The 27,824-nt window shown below is 50.8% G+C and overlaps 5 protein-coding genes across 11 annotated transcripts; 4 read left to right on the top strand and 1 right to left on the bottom strand.

Annotated features, from left to right (window-relative positions):
• Window positions 1-5,498: 5,498 nt before the first annotated feature.
• LOC3290449 (zinc finger protein 234) lies at window positions 5,499-6,917 on the top strand. Its single transcript, XM_321891.6, has 2 exons — window positions 5,499-5,802; window positions 5,871-6,917. Exons 1-2 carry the CDS (start codon window positions 5,683-5,685, stop codon window positions 6,813-6,815), a joined length of 1,065 nt encoding a protein of 354 aa, XP_321891.6. The 5' UTR covers window positions 5,499-5,682; the 3' UTR covers window positions 6,816-6,917.
• A 109-nt stretch (window positions 6,918-7,026) lies between these two features.
• On the top strand, window positions 7,027-7,730 carry LOC11175740 (small VCP/p97-interacting protein). Its single transcript, XM_003435743.2, has 3 exons — window positions 7,027-7,186; window positions 7,331-7,498; window positions 7,571-7,730. The coding sequence occupies exons 1-3, from the start codon at window positions 7,127-7,129 to the stop codon at window positions 7,583-7,585; spliced, it is 243 nt and encodes an 80-aa protein (XP_003435791.1). The 5' UTR covers window positions 7,027-7,126; the 3' UTR covers window positions 7,586-7,730.
• Window positions 7,731-8,081: 351 nt separating this feature from the next.
• On the top strand, window positions 8,082-13,862 carry LOC1281916 (UTP--glucose-1-phosphate uridylyltransferase). Of its 3 annotated transcripts, none has more exons than XM_003435742.2 (3): window positions 8,082-8,216; window positions 11,853-12,478; window positions 12,574-13,862. In XM_003435742.2, exons 1-3 carry the CDS (start codon window positions 8,193-8,195, stop codon window positions 13,457-13,459), a joined length of 1,536 nt encoding a protein of 511 aa, XP_003435790.1. In that variant the 5' UTR covers window positions 8,082-8,192; the 3' UTR covers window positions 13,460-13,862. The 3 variants fall into 3 exon arrangements, with proteins under 3 accessions (XP_003435790.1, XP_321892.3, XP_061504307.1); XM_321892.5 differs by lacking the exon at window positions 8,082-8,216 and adding an exon at window positions 8,983-9,341; XM_061648323.1 differs by lacking the exon at window positions 8,082-8,216 and adding an exon at window positions 9,088-11,228.
• A 199-nt stretch (window positions 13,863-14,061) lies between these two features.
• Window positions 14,062-19,881, top strand: LOC1281917 (bifunctional 3'-phosphoadenosine 5'-phosphosulfate synthase). Of its 4 annotated transcripts, none has more exons than XM_321893.6 (4): window positions 14,062-14,600; window positions 17,683-19,165; window positions 19,254-19,405; window positions 19,472-19,881. In XM_321893.6, exons 1-4 carry the CDS (start codon window positions 14,559-14,561, stop codon window positions 19,679-19,681), a joined length of 1,887 nt encoding a protein of 628 aa, XP_321893.5. In that variant the 5' UTR covers window positions 14,062-14,558; the 3' UTR covers window positions 19,682-19,881. The 4 variants fall into 4 exon arrangements, with proteins under 4 accessions (XP_321893.5, XP_061504305.1, XP_003435788.2 ...); XM_003435740.2 differs by lacking the exon at window positions 14,062-14,600 and adding an exon at window positions 15,466-16,493; XM_003435741.2 differs by lacking the exon at window positions 14,062-14,600 and adding an exon at window positions 17,308-17,504.
• A 10-nt stretch (window positions 19,882-19,891) lies between these two features.
• Window positions 19,892-27,173, bottom strand: LOC4577293 (ATP-dependent DNA helicase Q5). Of its 2 annotated transcripts, XM_001238555.4 has the most exons (5): window positions 26,276-27,172; window positions 25,478-26,124; window positions 24,318-25,382; window positions 20,827-22,993; window positions 19,892-20,737 (listed from the first exon to the last, which is right to left on the bottom strand). In XM_001238555.4, the coding sequence occupies exons 1-5, from the start codon at window positions 26,889-26,891 to the stop codon at window positions 20,655-20,657; spliced, it is 4,578 nt and encodes a 1,525-aa protein (XP_001238556.4). In that variant the 5' UTR covers window positions 26,892-27,172; the 3' UTR covers window positions 19,892-20,654. The 2 variants fall into 2 exon arrangements, with proteins under 2 accessions (XP_001238556.4, XP_061504301.1); XM_061648317.1 differs by lacking the exons at window positions 19,892-20,737; window positions 20,827-22,993 and adding an exon at window positions 23,242-24,052 and having other exon boundaries at window positions 26,276-27,173.
• Between the last annotated feature and the right edge of the window lie 651 nt (window positions 27,174-27,824).

Below are 27,824 nucleotides of genomic sequence, written 5' to 3'. Positions count from 1 at the left end.
TTTTTTTGGCCCACACTGTCGTAAATGCGTTGGTTGGTCGGTGGTTCCGATGGGCCGATGGGTCGGTAAGAACATAAATACGCATGAAACGGAATCCTACTGGAACGATCCGTTCCAGCAGGGAAGGAGGAGAGCAGGAGAGCAAGGGCTGCTGCTGGTGGTTGATTTTATGCTGCGTACGACCTTCCTTGCTCGATGCGAAGGCAACATAAAAGCGAGCAGAGGTAAAGAATGGAAAGAATCCCAAGCGGCGGGACTGCCGAACCCCAGTAAACGAAAGAATGAAAACCCGTACAAAGTGTGTGTGTGTGTAGAGGGAAAGCTGAGCAGTAAAAAAAAGAAACAAAATGAAATGAAAGAATAGCATGGAGAGAGTTAGTACATCGCTTTCAAGGGGGTGGAGAGGCGTTAGTATCATGTTGGAGTAGAAGGAGGAGGAGGTGGTGTGGTGTAGTAGCCATAACTTTGCGGAACAGTGTCACATTTCGTTTGCATCGATGCGTCTTTGCATAATGAAATTCACGTTCCAGTAAATCATCCCACAGTGTCCGTATCGATGGGAATTGAAATTGTTAAAATGGATTAAAAGTTTAAAAGTGCGGGTCATGTGGTGCGAGTTTTTTTCTACAAAGAAGCAACAACACAAAACATACTAATGTTAGTGCGTACTGTTCGTGTTTTGAGCAATGCCTTCGACGAATAAGGACCGTAAAGATAAAAAAACGTAAACCTTCAAATTTGATTTCTTTAAAAACTGGTTTGTCCCCTTCACGGTAGCTATATTTCTTCAAAGTGTCCTAATGGGTAGAGTGTAAAAAAGGCACCTCGCTTCGGTATTATTGCCTACGGTGGACCACCACCACCACCTTATCTGTGTGAAGCTTACCCTTCACTGCACACGTGCACAAAGATAAGAAAATATCAACCAAACCGATAGCAGGACGGGGCGTCATCTCGGTACCGATAACAGGATTTTTCAGCGTCGCCTTAAAAGGATGCGTGTGTCTCTGTGTACCCTTTTTGTCATTCCCTTCCCTGCCAGAAGAGCCCACCACCTCGGAGGAAAAGTGCTAAGGTGAGTAATCATTTTATGTTTATTGTTTATCTTTCGATTCCTATTTAACTTTGTGTGCATCTCGTTTTTCCCCTGTTCCCCTACAGTTTTTGGTGTAGTCACACTCTCCCTCTTATTGCTTGCGTAAGGGTCCTTTCTATACTCCTCGCGGCAATAAAAAACAGCGTCCTCGTGCCAAATACCGTACAACACACCGGCGGGCACCGAACCAGCGGCGGCCAATGTAATGTTTTCGTTTATGCTTAGTGATAAATTTTATTACACACCAACCAAACGGGTGGCTCAAACAGAAGGAAAAAAGGAAAAACTCTCACAGATAGCGCCACGACCGTATGCTGGCGCGTTGGGCGGTATTGTAATCCGGGTGGATGTACAGGTTGGATGGATTTAAAAGAAAGAAAAACACGATCTCTAGCAGCTTCTGACTCGTCACTTTGGCCCAGCATAGTTTGCTTCCGCCACCGCCGTATCAGCATCGCGCTCGTCCGTGCCATTATCAAAACAAAGCATTATGATTTTCTTCCTTCCCCTGCGCAAAGGAAGGACGGTTGGCCGACTTCCGTAAAAGCGGCTTGGGGAGGGTTGGATGGTAGGAAGCAAACACACACACACAAATTCACTATCAGCGTAAATACAATTTGTTTCGACTGTTGTTCATTGAACCGTGGCAGTACAGACACAGAGAGGGAGGGTGGTTTTGGTGTATGAATGGCGGTGTGTTAGTTCTAGATCGCAAGAAAGCATCAGCACCAAAATAATTGCGTCATTTGCATGTTTTTTTTTGCCGAAATCTTTCTACGGAACCAGTAAACTGTGTAACCATCGTAGCAAGCGCTGAGGCCGAATGTGGCTCACGAAATGGGATACATTGTGCGCGGGCTAACGTTTCTTGGGCAAATGCTCAGATTACGATCCATGAATCCGATATGCACAGTCGGTAGTAGCGAGATATGTGCAGCAGTAGCAGTAGGCTATGCTGTGGTTGCCAAGAACCGTTGCACCGACTCTCTTCCACAGCACCATTTCTTGCGCAGCAACTTAACGCTCCTCCCGGCTGCGCTGCATAATTGTTTTGCTGCACGCTCAACCGGCGCACAATCGGTTTCATTTTTCGTGCGAATGTTTGCGGAACGTTTCTCAACGGAAGCACTTGACATCGACACGCTGGACATTTTGTCGCGATAGTTGAATTACCACTCACCCTTTCTTCGCTCCTAACCCGCCCGGTAGCCATTGCACACACTCTTGCTGATCTGTTAAATGATCTTTCCCAGAGGTTATCAAACGGTCAGCGGAAGGACAGTTTTTGTGAGTGACAGTTCTTTTCCCTACTTTCCTGGCTTTTTTTTTGTTCGTGCAGTCTGTGTCCGTTGAAGCGTAATGCGGAGTACAGCAACAAAAAAAGTGCGCCTACCACGATCATCGCGACAAGTGCGCAAACGATTCTGCATGCGTTGCATCGTCGCCGGCGCGCGCACTCTGGTGGTACGGTACGCGCCCAGAAGCTTTCGACCGCAGCGGAATGTGCGGTACGCGGGTAACGGATGTTTCGAATGGTACGCCCCAGACGTACGCAACTGGCCCTACGACGCACATTCAAATGTTTTCTGCTGTTTTGGTAAAACGTTAAAGCCTACCCAAACAGAAAATGTGGCGCACGAGGCGTAGTTGCAGGTGGCATCAGTTTTCTACGAACCGGCGGTGTATGCGTACACTGAACTTGCATTCTGGCGAAATATTATGCCCATGTTTCCGGCGAAGACCCTGTGCCCGTTATGGCCCAAAGGGGGTGGTATACTTTGATTCGGGGAAGTGTAAAATTATTAGCGCTTTGGCGAGCGAATGCAAACAAAAATGTAAATGATTGTACTATTTTCCCATGAAACGATCGTTGCTGGGAGGTGACGCATTAACGCCACTGTAACACCGTCGAAAAAGTGTATGTTAAACACATGTTTTGCCCGCTCTCGTACAAGGGAACTTATTGCTCTCACCCCTAGCGAGGCCGAAAACACCATCCAACCGAAAGCAATTCGACCCGTCCAACCTATAAATCTTAATCCACGCGCAGCACAAGCGGCAAAGGCTTTGGTCTTGGTTCGAATCGAATAAAGGGGGAAAAACCGTCCCCAAACGAAAGGGAAACTAGTGACGTGGCGTGGCGCTGCTGAACAAAGAAAAGCCGATGCCGGAAAAACCGCACAAAATGAAAACATGGCGGTGATGTTCGATGGGAAGAAAGTTGGTCTTTTGCGCCGGACGAGCTCAAGACGTGCTGCCGTAGCGGCTAATGACTACCTTTAGAATTTTGGGACTTTCGGGACGATTTACCGCCTCCGTTCCAGATGGTTTTGGGGGGGGGGGGGTGTTCAGCGTATAGAGTTTTCCCGCTTTTCTCCCAGGAACGAGGAGAATCGTTAATGCGCCGCTGTTCCGGTTGCAAGGCCATTCACCTCGTGTGAGAGGTTTTGTGTGGTGGTTAGTCATATTGTACCCTTTTGTGCGGTTTTGTAATAAGTTTACTGTTACTCACAAAAGAGTGAGCAAATGGTTGAGCATTGAATAAGTCGCATTGTTAGCTTATATTGGGTAATACAAAGACGAGGATAAAGCAAGCAGTAGACGGCATAGGTCTCCAATGCCGTGATTTAAAGCTAGTGATGGTATTGATTTTTTTCTCCTACAAAATTGAAGATTATCAAACGTCGCGTAAATGGTCAAAAAGAAGAATTTAACTTCCTGTCTAGCTTCTTCTCTCGTACCGCTTCTTTCCCATTCGCCCTATAATAATATTCAAATCAAAGGGTATAGGATAAAGTTTTCGCACCAAAAGAATGAGCGGCAATCATTGCAGGATTTCCCGAACCCGGCACAAAATTACGCTGCTCGCACGTGACTTTCCATCAACAGGGGGTTGTAAATTATAAGTCCCTGTGTGCAAATATTAGCGTTTGAATGGATGAAGGGGCTGTTGCGCACTGCTTCCTGCATCTTTTCCCCCTGTTAGATTCTTTATATTAAATATTATTTAAAGAAGACAACATTTCCATGTAACAGTATCGTACGCAGTATTTCAATCGTCCTGCCAGCACCATAAAGCTCTACTAGTCGCCCGCATTTAAGGCATTGGTAATCGTTCGCTCTTTAATTTGTATTCCGGAGCAACCGGTGTGCCGGTCGGCTTGAAGGAAAAAAAAAATAGGATGGAATTAATGCCCTTTTCCGTGTGCTTCTCTCACCCGGGTAAAAAGTGAGTCGTCAAGTTCAAGAGGATCCTCCATCGGTCGAAGTATTACAAGTTCATCAACCGTGTACAAAGGGGAGAGAGACACACACACATCGTTTGCCACAATAATAAATGCCGACGCTATGCTTTTGCGTGGTTTTATATTTCCATTCCGGAGGACTCGTCACACCACCAACGAAAGTTTACAGCTGAATGAAAGTTAAGTAGTGTGTTGTGTGTCTGTTTGATAATCTCCTAGACCCTCGTTATGCACCTTAAATAAGGATTAAGGTGGTGTCCCTGTGCCGCGCGCGGGATGGCTCGCATGCGGTCGGTCGGGCGGTCGTTATTAGGAGATTATGCTACCAATATGTACCGACACACACACACACATGTACAATGGCAACTCGTGTCAACTCAGTGTTCGTGTCCGTTTTCGAACCTTGGCAACGCATATCCCACGCTGTTGCCGGCGTCCGGGAGTACATGGGTAAAGCGACATGACGGTACAACAAAAGTGCCGCCTTGAACGGAAGCACACTCTACGTGGGTTTTGTGGCGGTAGTTGTAAAGGTAGCGCTGAGCTGATCTCTTTCGCCGCTGTCTTTTCCCTTCCCATTTGTATGCAGATGTCGATCGGGTTCGATGCGTTTCGAATGAAAGTGTGTCCTGCTGTGACTTTATTAGGATTAAGGCTTAGACAGGCAGATAGGTTTAGTTAAATGAGCCTGATACACATAGAGCAGTGTCTGGAAGGGAAGACAAGCAAAGAATTTCATTTAATTTTCAACAACCAACAAGGAGCTTCATACTTTATCGTTGTAGTATATGATGAAACACTACAACTACGCTAAGCAAACGTTCTTTTAAACTCAACATTATGCTCAACACGTGTTGCAAATGCTGTTGGTTTTATAGAATCCCGAACAATCTTATCGTCATTGTAAGTTGAGCATGCTTTTTGTAACATTCTAAGCTTCTAAACAGCATATTTAACATTTGAACAAGTCCATAACAGTCTAAATTGTAAAAAAGTATTCAAAACAATTCAAAAACTTATTTTGAATCAGCTGCAACATGATTGTGTCCCAAATGCGCCAAACGGTTGATCGATTCATCGATTTGTGTTCAAATTTCGTCGAGTCTTTGTACAGAACTAAACTACAGGGTGTATCCGCACGAGGGCGCGAATGACAGCTGTGAAATTTGTTTGTTATTGTCGTACAAAAAAGGGGAAAACGCACAGCGATGGGGTTTGGGCTGTTGAAACTGAAGAAAAGTGGAAAAATAATGGTATAGATATTAAGAACAATTGTAGTTTTTTTTTTTGCACAATATCAACTCCAGTAGAACCAGTCCAATATCAAAGAAAGGTTATGAAATGGATAATTTTACATCAGCACAAAGCGCATCCAACATTTGTCGTGGGTGTGGAGGCCAGAATGCGATAAAACCACTCTCCGTGTATGGAAATGTGTTTAAGTGGTGCACATCTATCAATGTACGTAACTTTTGTTTTGTATAGATGCATTTGGTACTGACTTTAATACATAACCTTTCTCATTTTAGGTCTCCAGCTCCGATGGACTACCCACCCGAATATGCAATCGATGCTGGGAGATGTTAACGATATCGTACGAATTCAAAGTGATATGCACGCGGACTGACCGACAATGGCGAACGAAGAACAACAGCGACATTCTGATAGAGAGTTTTCCAGTGTTAGAAAATGCCGTGACAGATGATTATGAGCCATTTGAGATAGTAGACGATGTGCAGTTAGAAGAAGTGGTGGAAGAAACAATGTTGCCCGGTACTCCGAAAGAGCCTTTCGATTGTTTGTACAATACCATACCGGAGATAGCAGAGGGCATTGCAATAGAGGTAGAGGAAACCAAAGAAGGTGAATTGTTTAAACCGGAGGACTTGTCGAACGTAGAAAGCTATTCACTGCCAGAATATAAAACTACATTGTTGAAGGTTGATGATTGCAATCAAGTAATCGACCAAGACGCCCGGGAAGAGGTTGAAGAGTTTGTGCTCGAAGACACGGTAGAATATCTGGAGGATACGGGCAAGGAAATGTGTCCGGCACAGGACAGCGCTCCGGAAACGCACAACGAGGATTTATCGATTGAAGTCTTCAAAACCGAACCGAAATTGCCCACCTCGCGTTCGGTACGGCATTCTTGTCCGGACTGTGGCAAGCAATTCTCGTCCAGAACTAACGTGGTACGGCACCAGCATTCACACAGAGACTCAAAACCTTACCAATGCGACATTTGCAAGAAAGAGTTCACGCAAAGCGGTACGCTGAAAACGCACCGATACTCTCACTTCGACATAAAACCGTTCGTGTGTAACGTGTGCGGCAAACGATTTACGCAGAGCAAATCAGTGAAACTTCACCTTCGTTGCCATACCGGTGAAAAGCCATACGCTTGTGATATGTGTAGTGCGGCATTCCGGCAGAAGAATGGACTGCAAAGGCACATGAAGGTGCACGCACGGTGAGAGAAGGTGCATAATAGAGGATGAACTTAATTTATTTGCGATTATTTACGACCACAAGATTGATTACGAAGAGATCAAATAAATTATTAACGTACACACCAATTTTCTTTTTAATTCGTCTTTCGAATTCCGTCGGGAAAGAAATGTCCTTTGATTTTCGAGATCGCTCCAGCGCATTAGACGTGAAGTAATCGATCCAGCAGTGTAGCTCTGTGTGGAAAAAGTGCCATTATTGTTTTGTTTACCTTTTTCGACAAAGAGACAACGAAAGCCTACAAGTGTTTCGTGATTTTGTTGCAAAGATTTCCGCAATGGGATTGTGCTCTTCGTGTTTTCGTGGATCTACTGAGGAATTGCTTACACCCGATGTAGTAAGTGTGCTATACGGTACAAGTATTTGGTACCGGCTCTGTACGAAGGAAAATCGTCCCTGCAGCGCAACATACTCCGTCCAAATGTGAAAGCTACGTTGCCATAGTTTCTAATGTTTGTCTAATGCTTCCCACCCCCAAAAGGAGGTACGACGTCAGCAGCAGCGTGAAGCGGCGGAACGGCGACGAATTGAGCAGGAATCGCGTGGCATCAAGGATATGGATAAAGTTCGCCGCCAGCAGCAACGAGCGATGGAGCAAGAACGCCGTGAGCAAGAGGCCAGTCGTATGGGAGGACAGCCTACCTTGAAGGTACAAATCAGGTCAAAATGAGTCATTCGATTATTTTGAAATCTGACTGGTTGATTTTACTTTTACTTTCAGTGGCAACAAGATTAAACACTTTCTGGAACGTTAATCCTATGAGATTGGAAATTGAACAAAAAGAACCAATTTTAAATTTTCTGCCTGTTGTTATCCTGTGTGTGTGCGTATCAGTACCGTGTATTTATGTTTTGTACTTTAATAAACGATAAAAAGTGAACCGAAGCCTTCCTCTAAATACTACTGAGAAATACGGTTCCAGCTAATTCCAGTCCGATAAAACGTACGAAACAGCCCTCCCTCAGCTGTATTCCGGTGTTGCGTTTGTGCGCGCCTGAAAGTTGACACCGTGTATCGTGCTCGCGTACTGGCTTGACACCCTCTGTCTCAGCTGCACTGGGAGCTGTCAAATTTGTTTTAGTTCCCCAGTTTTCGTCATTGTTTGTGTGGGCGCGAGCTATCGAAGAATCGGCAGCAAGTGGTCCGTAATTCGCTGGTCGCATTTCGAGAAGACAAGATATTTGGTGGCAGAGATCCGGACCTTTAGCCGTGGCCGGTGAAGGTTCAGTGAATTGTTGCCGCAAATAGTACGTGCCTACTGTGTTGCAGTTGTATTGCCAGAAGGGCGGAAGTGATTCGATACCCGGTACTACTGCCCGGTGTGAGCCCTGAACCGCTGAAAATGCTGAATATTCCCAACGAAAAGGTAAGTTGATAAGATAAGCCATCACCTGATGTTCCCAAGGGGGACTTGGATGGGATGCTTGCCGCTGGATGGAGCTTTTGGGCGTAATTTGCATCCAAACAGAGCTGTTGAAGCTAGCACAGATCGTAGCAGCCAGTTCGGTAACCTTGATCGACCTTGGCCGTCAACGTAAGTGCAGCTAGCCCCCCGGGATCGGTTGTAATGTTCACAGCTGAATAGAATGCAATAAATCGCTTCATAAATTGTGCAGCCGGCAAAGCAAACAAAACAAAAAAACAGTTTGAGAGTTGCATTCCTCTCTCCCCGAAGGTACCGTACGACCTGCTGCCCGCCCGTCCGGTCCCGCTTTCATTCAAAAGCATTTACAGCCCGGTACGAATATTGTGTACATGTGTTTGCATAACACTCTAAGCCTCCATCAAGCCGAATAATGGCGTACTTGTTCTTTTGCGCTGGTGTGGATTTAATCACACTCGAAATAATCAATCCATCCGATACAACACTCTCCTGTCTGTGTCGGCCAACCCTCCCCGTGCGCGGGTGTCGTATCATTCCGCGTGCCAAAGATTACCAGATTACAGTGACGACCACATACGCAAGCTATCTGTAAAGTTGCTCAGCTATTTACAAACAAGAGGGTAGCGGGGTCCCGCTTCCCAACTTCCCGATCTATCCGTTTTGCGAGCGGAAGGGACGTGGAGCGGAAAGGCACAACGACACAATGATTAGAGAGGGCAAAAGCGGCTGCAGCACGATGATGCGCGTTATCATTCTCTCAAAACCGTATCGCTGGTCGTACACACATGTACGTACGTACCGCGGGGCCCCTGGGGGAGGGCTGTAAGCGGGTTCCGACCTTACTGGAGGTTGCCACACACGGGCCCACTTCAGTCCCATACGGGTCGACGAAGAGGCCACACGCCGCTCCACCAACAGAACAGTTTTCCATCATTCCACGGGGGCGACCGAACTGCCGTTCCGTTTTGAACCATTTTTCGGAACGTTGTTTTTTTGTTGTAGCAGTTAGTATCGTGCGGCCAGATAAACGGGCAGCTAATTGTGAAACAGTGTGACACATTCAACCCGCGGTACAGAATGACCGGTGCCATCGATTTGCTGCTGAGCGTAAGTTTCCAACCACACACACACACACAGTTAGCGGTTGATCGTGTGAAGATCACATCAACGCGACCCTCACCACCGTCGTCGTGGCTCCTCATTGCGGCGCAAATTGACAAAACACATTGGCGCCACGACTAAGTTGTGTTCCCGCGTTCCACCAGCGGACGACCTCTGCCACGGCTAACGACAATGCTTTCCCGATGATGCTGGCAGAGGCTCCGTTGAAGAACAAATGAAAGTCAAACAGCAAGGAGGAGCAAAGAGGGCTTGTGAGATAAGGGAAGAACTTACCATACTCTCCCAACACCACCACCATCACCACCATCACCACCGTTACCGCGCTGGGATGGCTAATCTTTTCCGCCAGTCCAACGCCGCACCAACAATGTGCGCGATCTTTCAAATTTTCGTACAGTTTCGTGTCGATAAACTGAAACAAGGGCACGTGTTGTGTTGGGGGAAGTAATACTATCCCGAATCCGGCCATGAATTCGATAGGGCGCATGTCGCATGATCGTTTGATCAGGTGTGTGTTGTGTGTGTTTCGGTAGAAAAAGGTTCTGTAAAAATACGTTTACGGCCCATTCAAAACGAGCTGTTAAAACATCTCTATCGCTGCAATCAGTGTGTGGCTAGAGATATCGCCGATGAGATGACTGGCTCGCGAGACGCTTTGGAGTGGTTCCATGGTTAGTTACGTTTGCATGAAGTAAATTACAACGTACGTCCGCACGAATAATGCACGATCATCATCGTGGCGTAGTGACGATCACGTTCAAGTGGAGGGATCGTTGTGTAGGTTCATTATTACCTTTTACCTTTCTAGCTAGCACGCAATGTACTGTAATCGCTGCTCCGTAATAAGGAAGATGCTTTACAACCGTCTGTTTTTATAGCAACGGTGTGATAATCTTATCGTAGTGACAATATTTTACCAACTCGAACCACTTTACAGCACCATAAACAGAAAAGGGCCGTCGTTGTTGGGTCTGATGATATCGATCCGTGTGGTGATCAGAAGCAGAACAAAAAACGCGTGACACCGTTTGTCCTTGTCCTTGACTCGGCTCGGGGAAGAGGGATCAAGTTTTGTCTGCTCTCGGGTGCTGGTGGTAGCCACCGGAATTCTTAAAACAGGTCTGGCCTGTGGCACACGAAACTGCCCTGTAGAACACATCAATCATTGGCATGATTAGACAGATTGAATAATGTTCTAGATCCACAGACACACAGGCCACTTTCTGTGTGTGGCGATTGTCCGTCCAAAATTTTGCAACGTTGTTGGGTTAGGTTAAGAATGGAAAGGCGATGTCTCATCCAGTTTTGGAAGGGGCCCGTTTTTAAATGAATGAAGTTTTTTGAGCATAGAAAAGCACAAGCTAATTGCGAACAAACAAAAAAAAAGAAGGAGGGAGTGGTATGCTCGGTGTCTATAAAACCAACCCCGCACGGGCTATCATCACGTCAGTGATCGTTAGATGATCGTGAGCACAGACCACAGACCGTCGCTGCATATCGTTCGTTTGTCTGCGCGCAGTCAGTTGCATTCGGGGTTTTTTTTGAGCACTCAGAAACAAGAAGTTGAGCACGCTCCGGAACAATAGCGTGTTGTGCCACGAGTGAGTTCCCACGGGTTTCACATTCAAGAACGCTGGCGTGTTGCAACCTCTCCGGGCGGAAACGTCGAGAAGTTCAAACGACGACAGAACGGAACCATCATCGACCGAGTGGCAGCTGGTAGTGGCGATGCTGGGGCTACAGAATTCGTGCATCGTGCTCAACGCCAAGGCAGTCAACAGTGATGGCGGTGGTGGTGGTGGCGGCGTGGCCGATGGGGGAAAAGTGCATTTTAAAATGCTCAATCCATGTGCCGACATTGGGCAGCAGCAGGTTCGTTGCGTTAAAACGGCGCGATCGCGGATAAGCGGGAACGTGTTGAGAGAGTGTGTGAGCTGGAAAGAGAGATTTGTTTACTTACTACCAACAACCGTGCACAATTATGCTAAGGTCTTTTCTGACCTCGACACACGCGCGTGAGTCCGTGAAATGAGTTGAGCAAAACTGTGGCGCGAAATGATTGCTTCTTAATTTCAATGTTAGGCGCAGTTCTAATGGCGTTTAAACGGGTTTGCATTGCGATCTGATACGATCGTGTGCGTATGTGATCGGCAGAAAGATTAACTGCAATGAGTTGTTTGTGTGTTTGTTCGTGTGTGTGTGTCGTTAAATGTAGAAACACGTGATGATCGGTATGGTTCCATTCCGGAACACCGGACACAGTTTAATAATAGCTGGCCTATTAGGCGTTCCCAAGGTCAGGCGGAACGGTGTTGTTGTGTCGTAGTCAAAATAGGAATAATTGCTTTGATAATGTCGCGCGCATCATGTCCCAACAAAGCTCATCCTTCTTTACACGTTACTGTTGTTATTGTGATCACATTTGTACGATAATAAGCAACTAATGGGTTTTTTTTGTTATCTCTTCTCCACCACCCCGGTCATTGACTTTTGTAGGTGCGCGGACACCAGCGCATACCGTCGGACACGAAAGAGTTCCACGAAGCGACGAAGCGCGATGCCCTGATGCGCCTCAAGAAGGACCTGGACCATCTGCTGGAAACGGTCGAGGAGTCGCGCAAAACCGGCGTGCAGAAGGAGATGTGCGGATTCGAGGCCCTGTACCACCGGTTCCTGCAAGAGGATGGCCCGTCGGTCGAGTGGGATCGCATCGAGAAGCTGCCGGAGGAGGCGGTGAAGGACTACTCCACGCTTAAACTGCCCCAGGAGGCGCACATTCGCGACATGCTGGACAAGCTGGTCGTGGTGAAGCTGAACGGTGGTCTCGGCACGTCCATGGGATGCCACGGGCCGAAGAGTGTGATTCCGGTGCGCAACGATCTCACCTTTCTCGACATGACCGTGCAGCAGATCGAGTTTCTGAACAAAAAGTACAACGCCAACGTGCCGCTGGTGCTGATGAACTCGTTCAACACCGACGTCGACACGGAGAAGGTGATCCGCAAGTACAAGGGCTTCCAGGTGCAGATCTACACATTTAACCAAAGCTGCTATCCCCGCATCAGCCGGGACTCGCTGTTGCCGATTGCGAAGGATTTTGACATCGAGAATGATATTGAAGCGTAAGTGAGAGAGAGAGAGAGAGAGAGAGACGGACGGAGACAATGAATGTGGCGGGGCATGGTTGTTCATTCGATGTGTGGTTCTCTTCCTACAGATGGTACCCACCCGGTCACGGTGATTTCTACCAGTCGTTCCAGAACTCGGGACTGCTGCGAAAGTTCCTCGAGGAGGGGCGCGAGTACTGCTTCCTGTCCAACATCGACAATCTGGGCGCAACGGTCGACATCAAGATACTGAACCGGCTCATTGGCGACGACCGGCAGGGCGATAAGCCGATCGAGTTCGTGATGGAGGTGACGGACAAGACGCGTGCCGACGTGAAGGGTGGTACGCTGATCCACTACGAGAACAAGCTGCGCCTGCTGGAGATTGCCCAGGTGCCGAAGGAGCACGTGGACGACTTCAAGTCGGTGAAGACGTTCAAGTTCTTCAACACCAACAACATCTGGGCCCGGCTGGAGTCAATTGAGCGGGTACTGAACGCCAAGACGATGAACATGGAGATCATCGTCAACAACAAAACGCTCGACAATGGCATTCGCGTGATCCAGCTCGAGACGGCCGTCGGTGCGGCGATGAAGTGTTTCGACGGTGGTATCGGCATCAATGTGCCGCGATCGCGCTTCTTGCCGGTGAAGAAAACGTCCGACCTGCTGCTGGTCATGTCCAACCTGTACAGCCTCAAGTACGGCTCGCTGGTAATGTCCCCACAGCGCATGTTCCCCACCACCCCGCTGGTGAAGCTGGGCGACAATCATTTCAGCAAGGTGAAGGAATTCCTCAGCCGCTTTGCCAATATTCCCGACCTGATCGAGCTGGACCATCTGACCGTGTCGGGCGACGTGACGTTCGGGCGGGGGGTCTCGTTGCGTGGCACGGTCATCATCATCGCTAACCATGGCGACCGTATCGATATTCCGGCCGGTGCAATCCTCGAGAACAAGATCGTGTCCGGCAACATGCGCATTCTGGATCATTAAGGAAAGGGAGAGCGAGCGGGAGAGGAGAAGAGGAAAGTGCACAAGCATCATGGTTAAAAGACAGGCCAGTTGGACGATACTCAGGAGCGATACAAGCGCAAAGTGTGTGAAACATGCGATAAACATTATCTTAAATCGGTTGGGAAAGCGGTAGATTGTAGTTCTGGAAGAAAGCAATACACGTAACGTTATGCAAGAAAACAGTTTTCAAAAAGACGGATACGAAGCTCTCATGTGGGTTTGGTTGACTAATGTAGCACAAGTTTTTGAGAGTTAAAAACAGATGTGGATGTGTGTTTTTGAGGGGTTTAATTATCGTTATCATGGAGGGAGAGCCTACCCGAGCGGGGGGAGTCTTTTCGTTTAATGATTGTTTGAATAAAAAAATTACCACACCATTGAACACTTTGACTTTCTTTGGAGATACTTTGCAGTACGATGTGCAGGGGACTTATAAAGCTTATCATAATTGCGATTATTATAAAAGAAAATTGAACCATTCACTGTAAGGTAATTTCTATTCCAGCTGCCGAACAAAAATTGCTTCGTTAAAACTGCTCGAACTGGGCTGGCTCATTCGAGCAAACTGATCGTTGCGGGGAAACGTCAAAATCCGCGCATTGGGAACTGCTTCCCCGCCGGCTGACAGTTTGTTGTTTACAATAAAACACCCGTTGTTTACAAAATTCCATCGGCCGAGGGGTTTAGTTTTTGGTCCGGCTTAGCCACTTTTTTCCCGCTTCACGTCACCCATAAAGTACCGGTGTGCAGTGTGGCCTACAAATGATTGAAAGCAGACGTTGAACGTACGCCGCACCCATCTTCCCCCTTGTTCCTGTGTTCATTTGCTACCGGCGCTGGTAGTGGCACTGGAGAATATCCCTCGGCGAGTGTGCTAGCAGAGTTGAAGCGGTTCCTCTCACAGAGGGTAATTGTACGTTCCTGCGGTACGGTAGCTAGTAATCAGCTAGATTGTGTTCGACAGTGCTGACACGGCAGTTCGCGCGTAGTGTGACAAACGTGTGAGGCGAAAGCAAACGAAGGAATTCCGCGCACGAAAGGTGGAAGCAGTAGGCAGCAGCACCAGCAGCACCACATCATGAGCGGAGAACCAGAAAAGGCAACGAAGAAGCAGAAGACGGTAAGAAGAAGCGGGCATAGTTTTACTTTGATAACATCGTGTTGCCAATCCCCTGTTTCAGCTAGCTTTATCCAAACTCTAACAAACTAACCCCGGGGCGCTTGCACAGAGCACTAAGAAAACTAAGCACGTTAGGGTTGGAGTTAGTTGTAGTGAAATAACGATCGCGCCTCTTCAACGCACGAATGAAGGCACGTGATGAATGTTCCGTTTTGGGAAATGGTCCGCGCCTCAATTGTGATTTGGGAAGATGATAATTGGGTCATTCAATATTCACGCAACATATGGTAGACCGGTTAAACTTCTCGTGCCATATGGAATGGTAATCAGCGCGCCGCTAGAATGGCTAGAGCGGAGCGGCGAAATGTGTGTACATGTTGATAAGAAATTGTCCAACATTATCGCACAATAACAATGGACATTGTAATGAGCTTCATTTGAACGATACTCGCCAAAGTCTCGCGGCCGCCGCCGGAGCCGCTTGAACATTTTGCTTTGAAACATAAATTGGCAGCACATCAATGCTTACGGGTGCAAAAGTGGAATGGAAAGACGATCAGTGCTAGGGTTGCAACCGGTTGTTAATTATCACGCCACACACCCCTGGCCCCACTCTCCCCTCCTTCAACAACAGTGTGCAGTGTGGCTTACTATTGACCCACACCCTCTCCCCCTCCCTCCGCATTGGAAAGGGGAACCACACTTCCAAAGGGTCATCAAGCGTACAAATTGCGTTGACTAAGTACGCCGAAGCACGGCCAAACGGTACAACGATACGATAATTGAAATCACTCTCATACATGGTTAGGCGCACCATCCCTCTCCATCCGGCGCAGGGGCAGGCGCAAAGCTTGCACGACTTTATCGCAACGGAGAGCCAGTCGAGTACGCAGCCCGCACTGCCGTGAGCGTGTGTGAGAGGGCGCGAGCGCGTGCGCCCGCGCGTTAGAGAGCTTTGGACACAGCAGCGCGCGCGTAAAAGAGGAAGGGTCGTCGTCGGCGGCGGCACTGCGAATGGTGCGTTTTCATAAATACGCCTGAACGATTGTATGCGCTGCTCATTTCGCGCAAATCGTTCGATACAGTGGTGGCGGGTTGGTCATACGCTCTGCCACGTGTCGAACAGAAGAAAAAAAAAACACCGCATTAGAAGTGTGTGTGCCCGTTTGTTTGTTTGTTCAATGTGATTAAGTGAAAAAGAGTAAAAACGGTTATCCCGAAGGGTGTAATTTCCCTTATTGGACGTTTTCCAGCGACTTCACTTCACAGTCTGGAACCCTCTAGGCACAACAAAACACACAACACACAGAACCGGGTTAAACCGTAGGCATCCCTTGTCCGTACCATCCCCTTGCCTTGGTGTTCGATCGACACTGATCGTGATCGTGCGGTGGTTTGTGTTGTTCGAAACTTTCTCTCTCCGGGGCAATATTCCGCTACCACCGTTCGACAACAAACTATAAGAGCGACGATCTTCCTCGACCGGTGCTGCATAATCGTCGCAAAAACGGGTACCATCGGACAGGCTCACAGCCTCACACAGCTTCACTGTTGATCGGTCGAGCGTTGCGTGTGGACCGTGTGTGTGTGCAGTGGCGCTCGTTTGGATCGTTAAATTCTAACAGTTAGACAGCCTGTGAAGGCGTGAAAGTGCACAATAAGATAAGCAGTGAAAGAGAGCAACGTTGCTCTTCGGATATTATCGAAAATCGAGTAGAAATCGTGCAAAGCAGCAGAATGTTTGTAAAGCGAAGAAAAGTGGCCAACTTTAATAATAACTCCTTTCTCGGCAACTCCAATTACGAGAATGGTGGAGATGCGGGCAAAATTGCGGCGGCCGCGAAGACGCGCTGCGGCAAGCACAAGGACTGTGCCGGTAACGTTTCTCCCGAGGTAAGAAGAGTTGCTGTGCCCTTACTGTGACACGGGGTGACGGGTTACGAAAGCGTTAACTAACAATAATAATGATAGGCAAGCCAGCAGCCGAACCCCGTCTGCCGTCGAGTGCTTTGGACAAAAGAGCAGCAACAACAAAAAAGTATGAATAAATAATGAGGTCCCAGCACAATCCCCAGAGGCTGCTGGTGGAGTAGGGCGACAACGGAACTGTAAAAACTTTCACTTACTTTCTGGCGATCTCATCGATAGCCGTTTCCATGTTCCCAAAGGTTGCTGCGATCGTTGTGCTTTCGGAGCAGACGTCAATCGCTGTGGTTTGGCGCCTCTTGAGAGCGCGAACTTTCTGGCGAACATTTGCTTGCTCTGCACCGTTGCACAGGCCGCACGTTTGTTGCCGTGTTTGCCGTGGTTCGTTTGGCGGTTGGCGGAGTGTGCCCTCAAATGCGGCCGTCCAATGTTGTTGTGGTCGATCGATGAGTGAGTTATGTAAGAGCCCCGCTGTTCGCACTCGGTTGGCCAATGAACTTTGATGCAGTAGGAAGCAATCGTCGAGTAGGCCTCGCCACTACTTTTATACGATGGGGCGATGGCGTTATGATGTAGCGTTTATTAAACATTGGAAAAGCTTCTGCGGCGTGTGCCGCGGCGGGAAAATATCGAGAGCTTGTAGTGGTAAGCTAGTACACCGCAAAGCAAACCAAAATGGCACCATTAGCCTTGGTTGCGCTTGCTAAAATAGATAGTCGTCGCCTCCAGGTTCTCGCATACCACGAGACGCGACACACGGTAAATGAACACGATCCCATTGCACCGAAGTCGTTTTACTGCAGGCAAAATAAATAACTTATCTGTGTAAGCTTATTGTCGTTCATGCCGTGCGGTATCCGTCATGTACTTAAGTGTCGTAGGGCGAACATTCTCCCGTCATTCGGTGGTAGTTGTTCGTCGGTTCATCGTTACTCCCGACCGTACACGATGCAGCAGCAGCAGCAGCAGCAGGAAGAGGTACTATCTATCTCATCGTGATCGTACGAACAACCGCTGGCCATAGAACCTTGAGCTGTAGAGCGCGCGCGCGTGTGTGTGTTTCGTCTCTCCAAAGCCATTTGTTTGTTCTTCCGCTTGCGTACTTGCGTAGTGCACTAATGAATGATCTGCTTTCTTTCCTTGGCCTTCCCCACAGTGCCTGCAGGTGGCGACGAACGTGACCGAGCAGAAGCACAACGTGTCACGGGAGGTGCGCGGCCAGAACCTTGGGCTGTGCAGGGGCTTCCGCGGCTGCACCGTCTGGCTGACGGGGCTGAGCGGCGCGGGCAAGACGTCGATCGCGTTCGAGCTGGAAGCGTACCTCGTGTCGAAGGGCATCCCGGCGTACGGGCTCGACGGGGACAACATCCGCACCGGGCTGAACAAAAACCTCGGCTTCTCGCAGGTCGACCGGGAGGAGAACATTCGCCGCGTGGCCGAGGTGGCGAAGCTGTTCGCCGACAGTGGCGTCGTGTCGATCTGCAGCTTCGTGTCGCCGTTCGCGGAGGATCGCGAGATGGCGCGCAAGATCCACAAGGATGCGGATTTGAAGTTTTTCGAGATCTACATCGACACGCCGCTGGAGGTGTGCGAGACGCGCGACACGAAGGGCCTGTACAAGAAGGCGCGCCAGGGCGTGATCCAGGGCTTTACGGGCGTGACGCAGGCGTACGAGGCGCCGGACGCACCGGATCTGCGCGTCAGCACGGAGGGTATGACGGTGCGCGAGTCCACGCTGAAGCTGATCAAGCTGCTGGAGAGCGAAGCGATCATACCGAAGTTTCTGAAGGAGGACGAACCGCTGCCGGAGCTGTTTGTGGCGGACAGTCTCAAGACGGCGCTGGAGGCGGAAGCGAAAACGCTGCCCGCGCTGGCGCTCACCGAGGTGGAGCTGCAGTGGCTCCAGATACTGGCCGAGGGGTGGGCCTACCCGCTGAAGGGGTTCATGCGCGAACAGGAGTACCTGCAGGCGCTGCACTTCAACTGTCTGCTGAACGAGGACGAAACGCTGCGCGTCAATCAGTCCGTCCCGATAGTGCTGTCCGCGACCGAGGCCGATAAGCAGCGGCTCGAGGGGGTCAGTGCACTTGCGCTGCAGTACGGCGGGCGCACGGTGGCGGTGTTGCGCAAGCCCGAGTTCTACTACCAGCGCAAGGAGGAGCGGTGCGCCCGGCAGTTCGGCACGAGCAATCGGGCCCATCCGTACATCAAGATGATCTACGAGTCGGGCGACTATCTGGTGGGGGGCGAGATCGAGGCACTGGAGCGCATCCAGTGGAACGACGGGCTGGACGCTTATCGGCTGACGCCGAACGAGCTGCGGCAAAGGTTCCGCGAGATCAAGGCGGACGCCGTGTTTGCCTTCCAGCTGCGCAATCCGATCCACAATGGGCACGCGCTGCTGATGAGCGACTGCCGGCGGCAGCTGCTCGAGCGCGGCTACAAGAACCCGGTGCTGCTGCTGCACCCGCTCGGTGGGTGGACGAAGGACGACGATGTGCCGCTGCCGGTGCGCATGGCCCAACACCAGGCGGTGCTGGATTCGGGCGTGCTCGATCGCGACCACACCGTGCTGGCCATCTTCCCGTCGCCCATGATGTATGCCGGCCCGACGGAGGTGCAATGGCATGCGAAGGCTCGTAAGTAGTAAAACATCAACGGAAGAGCGTCTTTCTCGACATTGATGGGTTTTTGTTTGTTGTGCTTGTTTGTGACGCATTGACACAGGAATGAATGCCGGTGCCAATCACTACATTGTTGGGCGCGATCCGGCCGGTATGCCGCACCCGGACAAGGACCTTTACCCGGATGGCAATCTGTACGACGGAACGCACGGCGCGCGTGTGCTCAAGATGGCCCCCGGACTGGACAGCATAGAGGTAATGGGGGTGGGGGGTAATGCACACTTCTTTTTCTTTAACACGACGCCCCTTTCTTTGCAACAGATTCTTCCCTTCCGTGTGGCCGCTTACGATAAGTCGTGCTCGCAGATGGCGTTCTTCGATCCGGCACGCAAGCAGGACTTCGATTTCATCTCCGGCACCCGAATGCGCACGCTGGCCCGCAACGGCGAGAATCCGCCCAACGGGTTCATGGAGCCGAAAGCGTGGCAGATTCTGGCCGAGTACTATCAGTCGCTGCAAAAGCCGCAGTAGTCATCGTCGTCGACGGTTTTATTTTTCTCATTTTAAACCGCTGTTTATGTTACGATTATGTTTTATGTTTTTTTATGTACACGCGCAACCCCTTCGCTTTGCAAAAGCACCGAAGCATTTTGAGCATACCATTGTGTAGGCAGTAATAAACGGCCCCGTGTCGGTACGGTACGGGGCTAAAACGATTGGCAGTGAACGGACGCAAGGCTGTTATCATCTGAATTGTATCTTTATTCACACAAACTTACAGGTTCGTCGGGCGAACGCGCGCACACTATAAGTAATTTTTGTGTCTCTGTGTGTGTCTGTGTGTGAGTGTGTGTGTGCAATCAGAGGGTGGGCGCCACTTTTAGCTTATGCTCTTTAATATAAAAAGAAAACGGTTAACGGAGGTGATCCGATCCACCACACATTCACCGAGACGCGCGCGCGCACACACACACACGCACACCCCCGGCAGTAGTGGTGGACAAAAACACAAATTAAAAAAAAAAACCTTCTTCTCAATCTTCAATACGGTCACCGCCATCGTTCGAACGGAGAACATGATCATCATCATCAAATGGCATTGTGGGGCGGGGGGAAAGGTCCTGCTGCGGGGTTTGCTGCTAGTTTCGGCTCAGTAAAGGCGCCTGCTGCGACCGCGCTGCTGGAGAGTGTGGCCGTTTGCTAAATCCTGACACGCTATAACAATTGGAATATGCACTTTTCTCCGTTCTCCGGCCACTGGGCGCGCGCGCTTTCTACTTTTGGGGTCATGCAAGGTAGTTCAGAGAGGGTTGTTACAGCCTGCTTATCCACTAGTATGTACAACACACGTTCGTTAAATTACACCATATAGACAACGACGACGACGACGACGACGACGATCCTGCTCGTCCAACCTGCCCGAGCTTACCGCGTCGGAGGATCAGCGCGAACGGCGCCTATACGAACGGGACTTGTATGCGCGCGTTCGCGCCTTGCGTCGTTTCTATTTGGGAAAATCCGCCTCGCTCGAGATGATTCCTTTGTGGGCCATCATGTCGTCGATGTACTTCTTCACCTTGCGCTCCGCTAGAAGAAGGCGAGGGGGGGAACGAGAAAGAAAGAAAAAAGTCGCTCAGTAAAGGAAAAGGAAATGGACGACCGCGGTTGAGACCTACCAGTAACATCGGCTTCGAAAAATTTGTGCGAAATCTTCCGCGCCAGCCCCTTGAACAGCTCCTTCGTCTCGATCTTCTGATCGCGATAGTACGGCATCAGGTAGTGTATGACGCAGCTGGCTAGATTTTTCTTCTTCTTCTCCATCTCGGCCAGCTGGGAGCCGGACGGTGTCGAGCCGGCGGAATCGGGCGCCCCTCCCGGCGTGTGACCGGACGAGCCGGACAGGAGCTGTTGAGCGTTGGACGAGCCACCGCCGCAGGCAGACGGGCCGCCGGCCGCACTGTTGTTCGTGGTAACTGCATTCATGCTGCCGGACTGCTTTAATCCTCCCGCAATGCCACCGGCGACCGCTCCGCCGCCTCCTCCTCCACCCGACTGAATCGTGCTCACTGGTAAGGAGGATGCTTTGCTCTGTAGGGAGTTGAGGTGCAGCTGAGCGGCCGTTGTGAACTGGGCCGAGGTCGAGGGTTTCACGCCGGACACGGAGGACAGGGAGGAGCCGCCACCGGCCAGCTGGGCGTAGGGCGGACTCTTCGGCGTACCGGCCAGGCGGGGATCGAGCGACGCGTCGTACGGTGAGCGGTGGTCGTACGTGCGCATCGAGTGCTTGTCGTGATGTATCGTTGCCTGGGGCGGTGGTGATGCGGGGGAAGGTGGCCGATGCGGTGGCGACGACGGTACGTACTTCGTGTGCATGTACTCCGGCTCCGGCGAGGGTGACATCGGTGGCGGCGATGACGGGGGCGGTGGCGATGCTGGCGTGGAAGGTGGTTGCTCCTTTGGTCGGCTGTTCGATGACGACGGTTTCGGATCATCGTCCCACATGTCTTCATTGTTGAGCATCTGCGATGAACCGCCACCGCCGCCACCACCGCCGGACCCCTTGCCCGGTAGGTAGCTGTTGTAGGAAGACGAACCTCCGGCAGATCCGTAGGCGGAGCTTTTACCCCCGTACCCTGCACCGGCGGACCCACTGTTCTCGCCGGCATAGTGCGATATTCGCTTCTTCGGCGCAGCGTAGCTGAATTCTTCCTCCGGCGATGGGGGTCGCCGCGTGGGATGATGGTGCTGTTGCTGCTGCGACTGTTGCTGCTGCTGCTTGCTGTTCGTCTCGTACTCGTCTTCGTACACGCGGGACTTGGACGGCACCCGCTCGTACTCGCGCTCGTACTCCTCCTCCTCCGCGTACTTACGCTTGCGACGCCTCGCCACCTCGTCCTCCTCCCAGTCCCGCGAGCGGGAGCTTCCCGATCGGTACGAGTAGGATCGTTCCCGCGAGTACGATCGACTGCTTTCGCGCGAACGCTTGTGCGCTTTCTGCTTCGTCCTCGATCGCTCGCTCGAGTAGCCGCCTCCCGAGCCGGATCGAGATCGCTCGCGATACGTACGATCCTTCGAGGTCGTTCGCGAGTGCGATCGGTGCTGCCGCTCTCCGTGCTCGCTGACACGGCGCGCTTTTGTCTCCGCGTACGCATCGTTCGAAACGTACTCCACGGACGGCGATCGGGGTGATGTAGGTGAGCGGGGCGAACGGGGCGAACGGGGTGATCTCCGCGATGACGGAGGAGATTGTGGAGAACGCGGCGACCGGGGCGATCGGGGCGAACGCGGCGAAATCGGTGACGTAGGCGGTGACTGGGGCGAACGGATCAGCGACAATGTGGACGGTTCCGGTGGGGCCAGTTTCGCACTGCCCGAACCGCGTCCTCCATCCTTCAGCTGATCATCGTCCCACATGTCACCGTCGTCGATCGTCATGAGCCCGGAGGAGCTACCGGCGCCACCACCACCGCCCAGTGCGGTGGAAGAAGACGCGCCGCCAGTGCTGTTCTTCGCACCGAAGTAGGAACTGATCGCCGGCTGGCTGAGCCCGTCCCGGTCACGCGAGCTGCCCGTTTTCGACGAAAACTTGGAGCTGCGCTTCCGATCCCCGTTGCGCTCGCCGCTCCGGCGATGGTGATGATGGTGGTGATGATGGTGCCCGTCGTGCCTTTTCTCGTGCCCGTCCGAACGTAGCTCGTCCACCACGCTGTCGCCGTACTTACGCTTCAGATCGGCCTCGATCGTCCGGTAGTCGCCGCCCAGGTTGGCCCGATGCTTGGGACAGTACTCCTTCACCCGCGGATGCAGCACTTTATCGGCTACGGCCGACTTTAGCGACGTCACCTACGGGAACAGACACAGACATGGGTTACAGTTAGCGGTCAGATTGAACATTCCCCGATGCATTAGCGCTCCATTTGCCACTGCATCAAGGAAGTGTATTGTTGTGGATTGTTGTTACAGAGAGGGAGAGAGAGAGAGAGAAAGTAGGGTGAAATTTTGACACGTTCCGAAAATATATCTGTACGCAATGAACAAGTTTCACGCTCGCCCGTCCGCCGATTTAAAAAAAAAAGGTTAATTTACTTAAATTTTTGTCTCTTCGAGCTCGGTTATACTGCGTTCGGGGGTAGAGAAAAGGTAGTATACAATATACAAGGTTTGCGTTTCCTCGGCGAGGAAGAGAGGTGTAGCCCGCCGGAGTGTTGGGCGTTGGCAACAATACCTGGTATGCATCTGAACGTGTGCTTCGCCTTTCTTGGCATTCATTGATTGGTAGTAGCGACGTGCAGGGCAAGATGGTGGTGGTGGTGGTGATGGATTGAACTGATCGTTGACCATTGTGTGTGTAACCAGGGTTTGTTTGGCGAACGCCAGCCAGCCGGCCGGCCGACACGACAGTGAATCGACAGAAGAAAGACGAGTTGGTTGAGATGACGATTGAAACTGATACCAGCGACACACGCCTGTTTGAAGCTGATGGTGCGTGGTAAACCCCAGGCACCACGTTTGCTGGTGGTTGGTTGGATTGAGATAACGGAAGCTTACGGGGCGGAGGCGGACACAATCGGGCATTGAGGGCTTTTCGTTGACGCAGGGTTGCTGCTGATGGTGCTGCTGCTTCCCTAACGAAACGATCGCGCTGGCATCATGCTGTGTTGGAGTTGCTTCTGCCGCTGTTGCTGCTGCTGCTGCTTCTACATTCTCGATTTAGCATAGAGCATTTGGAAATACTTGTTTTCGTTGATAGTCGCAGATTGAAATGGATTGTAATACTCGCGCAATTGAATTGATCCACAAAAAGCGAAAATAAACGCAAATTGATTGAAAGCTTCCGCAAACTGATAGGAGGAATGATGGTAAATAAGTATCTTTGATTGTTTACTAAGAGGGCCATATGTCCTAGGACGTATGTGAAAAACAGAACAAAAGGAGTCGTGTGAAAACATGTAACTCAAGCTTCGAAATCAACAACAACACACAACACCAACAACACATCGCGCTCTCCTCCCAGGGACCGGAGCAAAGTACAGGGGAGTTAGGAAGGCAGAGTGTGCTTGTATGTGTGTGCATGTGTAACTGTGTGTGTGTGTGAGGGAGAGAGGTCACGGAGGATAACTAAAGAACGAAACCGACGAGACAGTAGAAAATGGAAACGCGAACTTACCTGCTTAACAATCGCTCGGTGGTACAAACTTTTGACGGTGTTTTTCGTGAACGCCTCGTACTCCATCTCGACCGCAATGTCCTCAAAGTCCTTGTACACTAGACTGTAGTCCGGCTCGTCGACGCCTTTGCAGGTTTCCACATTTTTCTTCATCAGATCGGCCAGCGAGGTGACGTACGTTTCGCGCGTCGCAATCGTTAGGCCGCTCACTTTCACTGGCGTTTGCATGGCAAACTTTACCCGCCCGATCGTGGCCGTTCGCTGCATGCTCATGTCCTTCGCGGCGGCAGCCTTCCGCAGCATGAACTGCTTCTGGATCAGCAGGGCCGACTCGCTCTGCTTGCGCTTCGTTTCGCGCCCCTCGCTGTTGTAGCTGCTGCCCGACCCGTCGTAGTAATCGTTGTCGTACCCCTTGCGGCCGCCACCGTACAGATCGGACGGGTCGTCGTCGTAGGCCGTCATCGTTTTCAGCTTGCCCGTGTAGGCCAGCTGCTGAAAGTAGTCGATCGCCTTCTGCACCTTCTTCGGATTGGTGCACACGTCGCACATGTTGCGACAGTCGGGCGGATCGTCACCAAAGTAGTCGGTGAAGAGCCGGTGCCGGCAGCGCGCACTCTCGCAAAACTCGACCATTTTCTCAAAGTTTTTCACAGCCTGCTTGGCACTTTCCTCCTTCGGCGTGTCCTTGCTCTTCTGCAGGTCCTGCCGCAGCAGAAACTCGATCGACTTGCACCCATCGCGACAGTGGTAAATGCGGCAGAACGACTTCTTGCCGTCGCGCCCGGCCCGGCCCGACTCCTGGTAGTAGGCGGCCACGTTCTGCGGGTTGTCCCAGTGGATAACGAACCGCACCGAGCCCTTGTCGACGCCCATGCCGAAGCTGATGGTCGCCGCTATCGCGACGTACTTGCCCTCCATCCAGTCCTCCTGCACCTGGTCGCGCTCGGACTGCTTCAGACCGGCGTGGTACGGGACGGTGCGTAGCCCGAGCTTGGTCAGGTTGGTCGCTACACGCTCCGTATTTTCGCGCGTACGGCAGTAAATAATTCCACACGCTCGTTTGCTCTGAAAAAAAGAACACCCAAAAACCAGACTCCAAATAACAATCCATTCATGCACGGTACGCTCCGAGCTGTAGTCACTGTTCCAGGTCCACTTACCGGCTTCACTTCGTCCTGTTTCCCGAGGATGCCTTCGATGTAGTCCTTCAAATGCAGGAAATCGTCTTGGATGGAGTTTTTGAACACTACGTCGTAGTAGAGATTGTGTCGGAAGCAGGGCGTCTTGAACTTGGCCACCGGTTCCTTCAGCCGCAGGTTGCGGAATATGTCCTCCACCACCTGCTTGGAGGCGGTGGCCGTCAGGGCAATCCACGGCACGGACGGATACTCCGCCCGCAGATTGCCCAGCTTCAGGTAGTCGGGCCGGAAATCGTGCCCCCACTCGCTGACGCAGTGCGCCTCGTCCACCACCACGTACGCCACCTTCCGGAACTTCACCAGGTGCTGCATAATGTCCTTGAACGTGGCAGTATTGGCTTGCTCGGGCGTGATATACAGAAAGCGTATGTCTGTCTTGACGCTCTTCAGGTCATTGATGACCCGCTCGCGGTCTCGGACGCCCATTTTCGAGTTGATCGAATCGGCCGGTATCTTAATGCGAGCCAATGTGTCCAGCTGATCCTTGATCAGTGCTAGCAGTGGGGAGAATACTATCGTTACCTTATTATCCTGCATCACGCCCGGAAGCTGGAAGCAGAGCGACTTTCCCGCTCCGGTGGGCATCGAGACGTACACATCGCGCGTTCCTAGCGTAGGGAGAGCGAGGGAGAGCGAGGGAGATAGGGAGAGAGAGAGAGAGAGGGATAGAAAACGTTAGTGTGCAAGTACATCTTTGCAACCGAATTGCGCTGTATGTGCGTGTGTGTGTGTATGTGTAACCACCCCTTTGGTACGTACTTGCGATGATGGTTTCGATGGCTTCTTTTTGCAGCTGACTCTTAAAATCACGATGACCGAAGTACTGCCACAACTTTTCCTGCAGCAGCTCGTCCGATTTGTTTTCTTTCGAGAGCGACTTATCGATCGCCCGACGGCTGGAGCGCTCCGGCGAGTCGGAAACGTCCACCACATCTTCCATGTTGGGAATTTCCATGGGCGTCTGCGGCCGCGGCATCATGTCATCGTAGTCCTCAATGGGTGGCGTTTTGGGCGCCCGCGGCGGTATGTAGTCATCATACTCTTCACATTTCGGATCTTTTTCTAGCAGCTCCTGGAGTGATGCATTTACCGTCGGTTCACACTTAATGCTGTTGTAAACAACAGCGGGGACAACGGGCACGGGCACGGGCGTGGGCCGCTGCTGCAGCTGCGCCTGTGGTTGGGGCTGGGGCTGCTGCTGCGGCACCGCCACCACCGTCTGCTTCGGCCCTGGTTCGGATTCATTTTTCGGTTCTGGCTTTGGTTCCACCTTGATCGCCGTGCCGTTCGCCTTCCGCTCGGCGCGATTGTTTTTCACATTCTTCCAGAAGGAAGCCTTCAAACACTCGTTGAACTTATCGAACTCTGAAGACATTTCTTTCGACGGAAGCTGCAGCTCCCGGGCACCAAATGAGACGGCACAAGCGCGAGCCCCCGTTACGGGACGACCGAAAAGTGTGCAGTTAATGCTCGTGGCGGGTTTGCGGAGTGCTTTTAACACGCGGAATCACTTCCACCGAGAGTCATGCTCACTTTGCGTCCAGTTTTCATCCGCACGTTTCACTGCTTACATCGAATATTCTGCACAAAAAAATTGAAGAAACGCTCCGAAATCGACTTTTTCTGGAAATTTGTCAAATTTTGTTAAATGTCAAGCCAGGTGCGGTTAACAAAACGGGTCGGTGCATGGCGTCTCGTCCGTTGACATTTGATGCATCGGGTTTTGACAGTACACGTGCAGATATGTAAATGCATAAATGTATCGTTTAAATGGTGCCTTGGAATGATTTACCATTTTTAGGGTTCATAAATGTGTTTTACTACAAGAAGAGGAACTTTTCTGGGTATAAAATAGGAAATAAATGACTGAAATCCTTCAGAGCATCATGTATTTACGCATTGTTCCGTCGAGCCAACCTTTTCTAAGCTGGCATCAAACAACAAAGAAACCCCAGATGTCAGAAATGTGTCGGAAATAACAATCCGAAATGTCGGAAAGCAATGCACCATGTTCGAAAACAAGAAAATTTAACAAATCGCGAATCTAAAGTGGAAAATTGTTTTTCATATTAAATTCTTGAATCGTATCGTTAGCAGATTGAAAAGAGTGAACGTATGAACATAACCCGTTTAATCCTATTGAAAAATTCGCGTGGATTTTTTTCTTTTTTATTTATGGCTATTCCAAACGAAAGGTATACAGCGGCTTTCAGGGGATAGGTTTACGGTTTGACTCTTTCTTGAGGAAAAAGGAACTTAGGGGATGAAAATTTGGCTCCTCGGCACCCTTATTGGACAAATCTAATAG

The sequence above is a fragment of the Anopheles gambiae genome, chromosome 2, assembly GCF_943734735.2.
Source record: "Anopheles gambiae chromosome 2, idAnoGambNW_F1_1, whole genome shotgun sequence".
Taxonomy (NCBI): domain Eukaryota; kingdom Metazoa; phylum Arthropoda; class Insecta; order Diptera; family Culicidae; genus Anopheles; species Anopheles gambiae.
The sequence above is the reverse complement of the archived record's forward strand: the minus strand, read 5'-3'. Positions and strand labels throughout refer to the sequence as shown.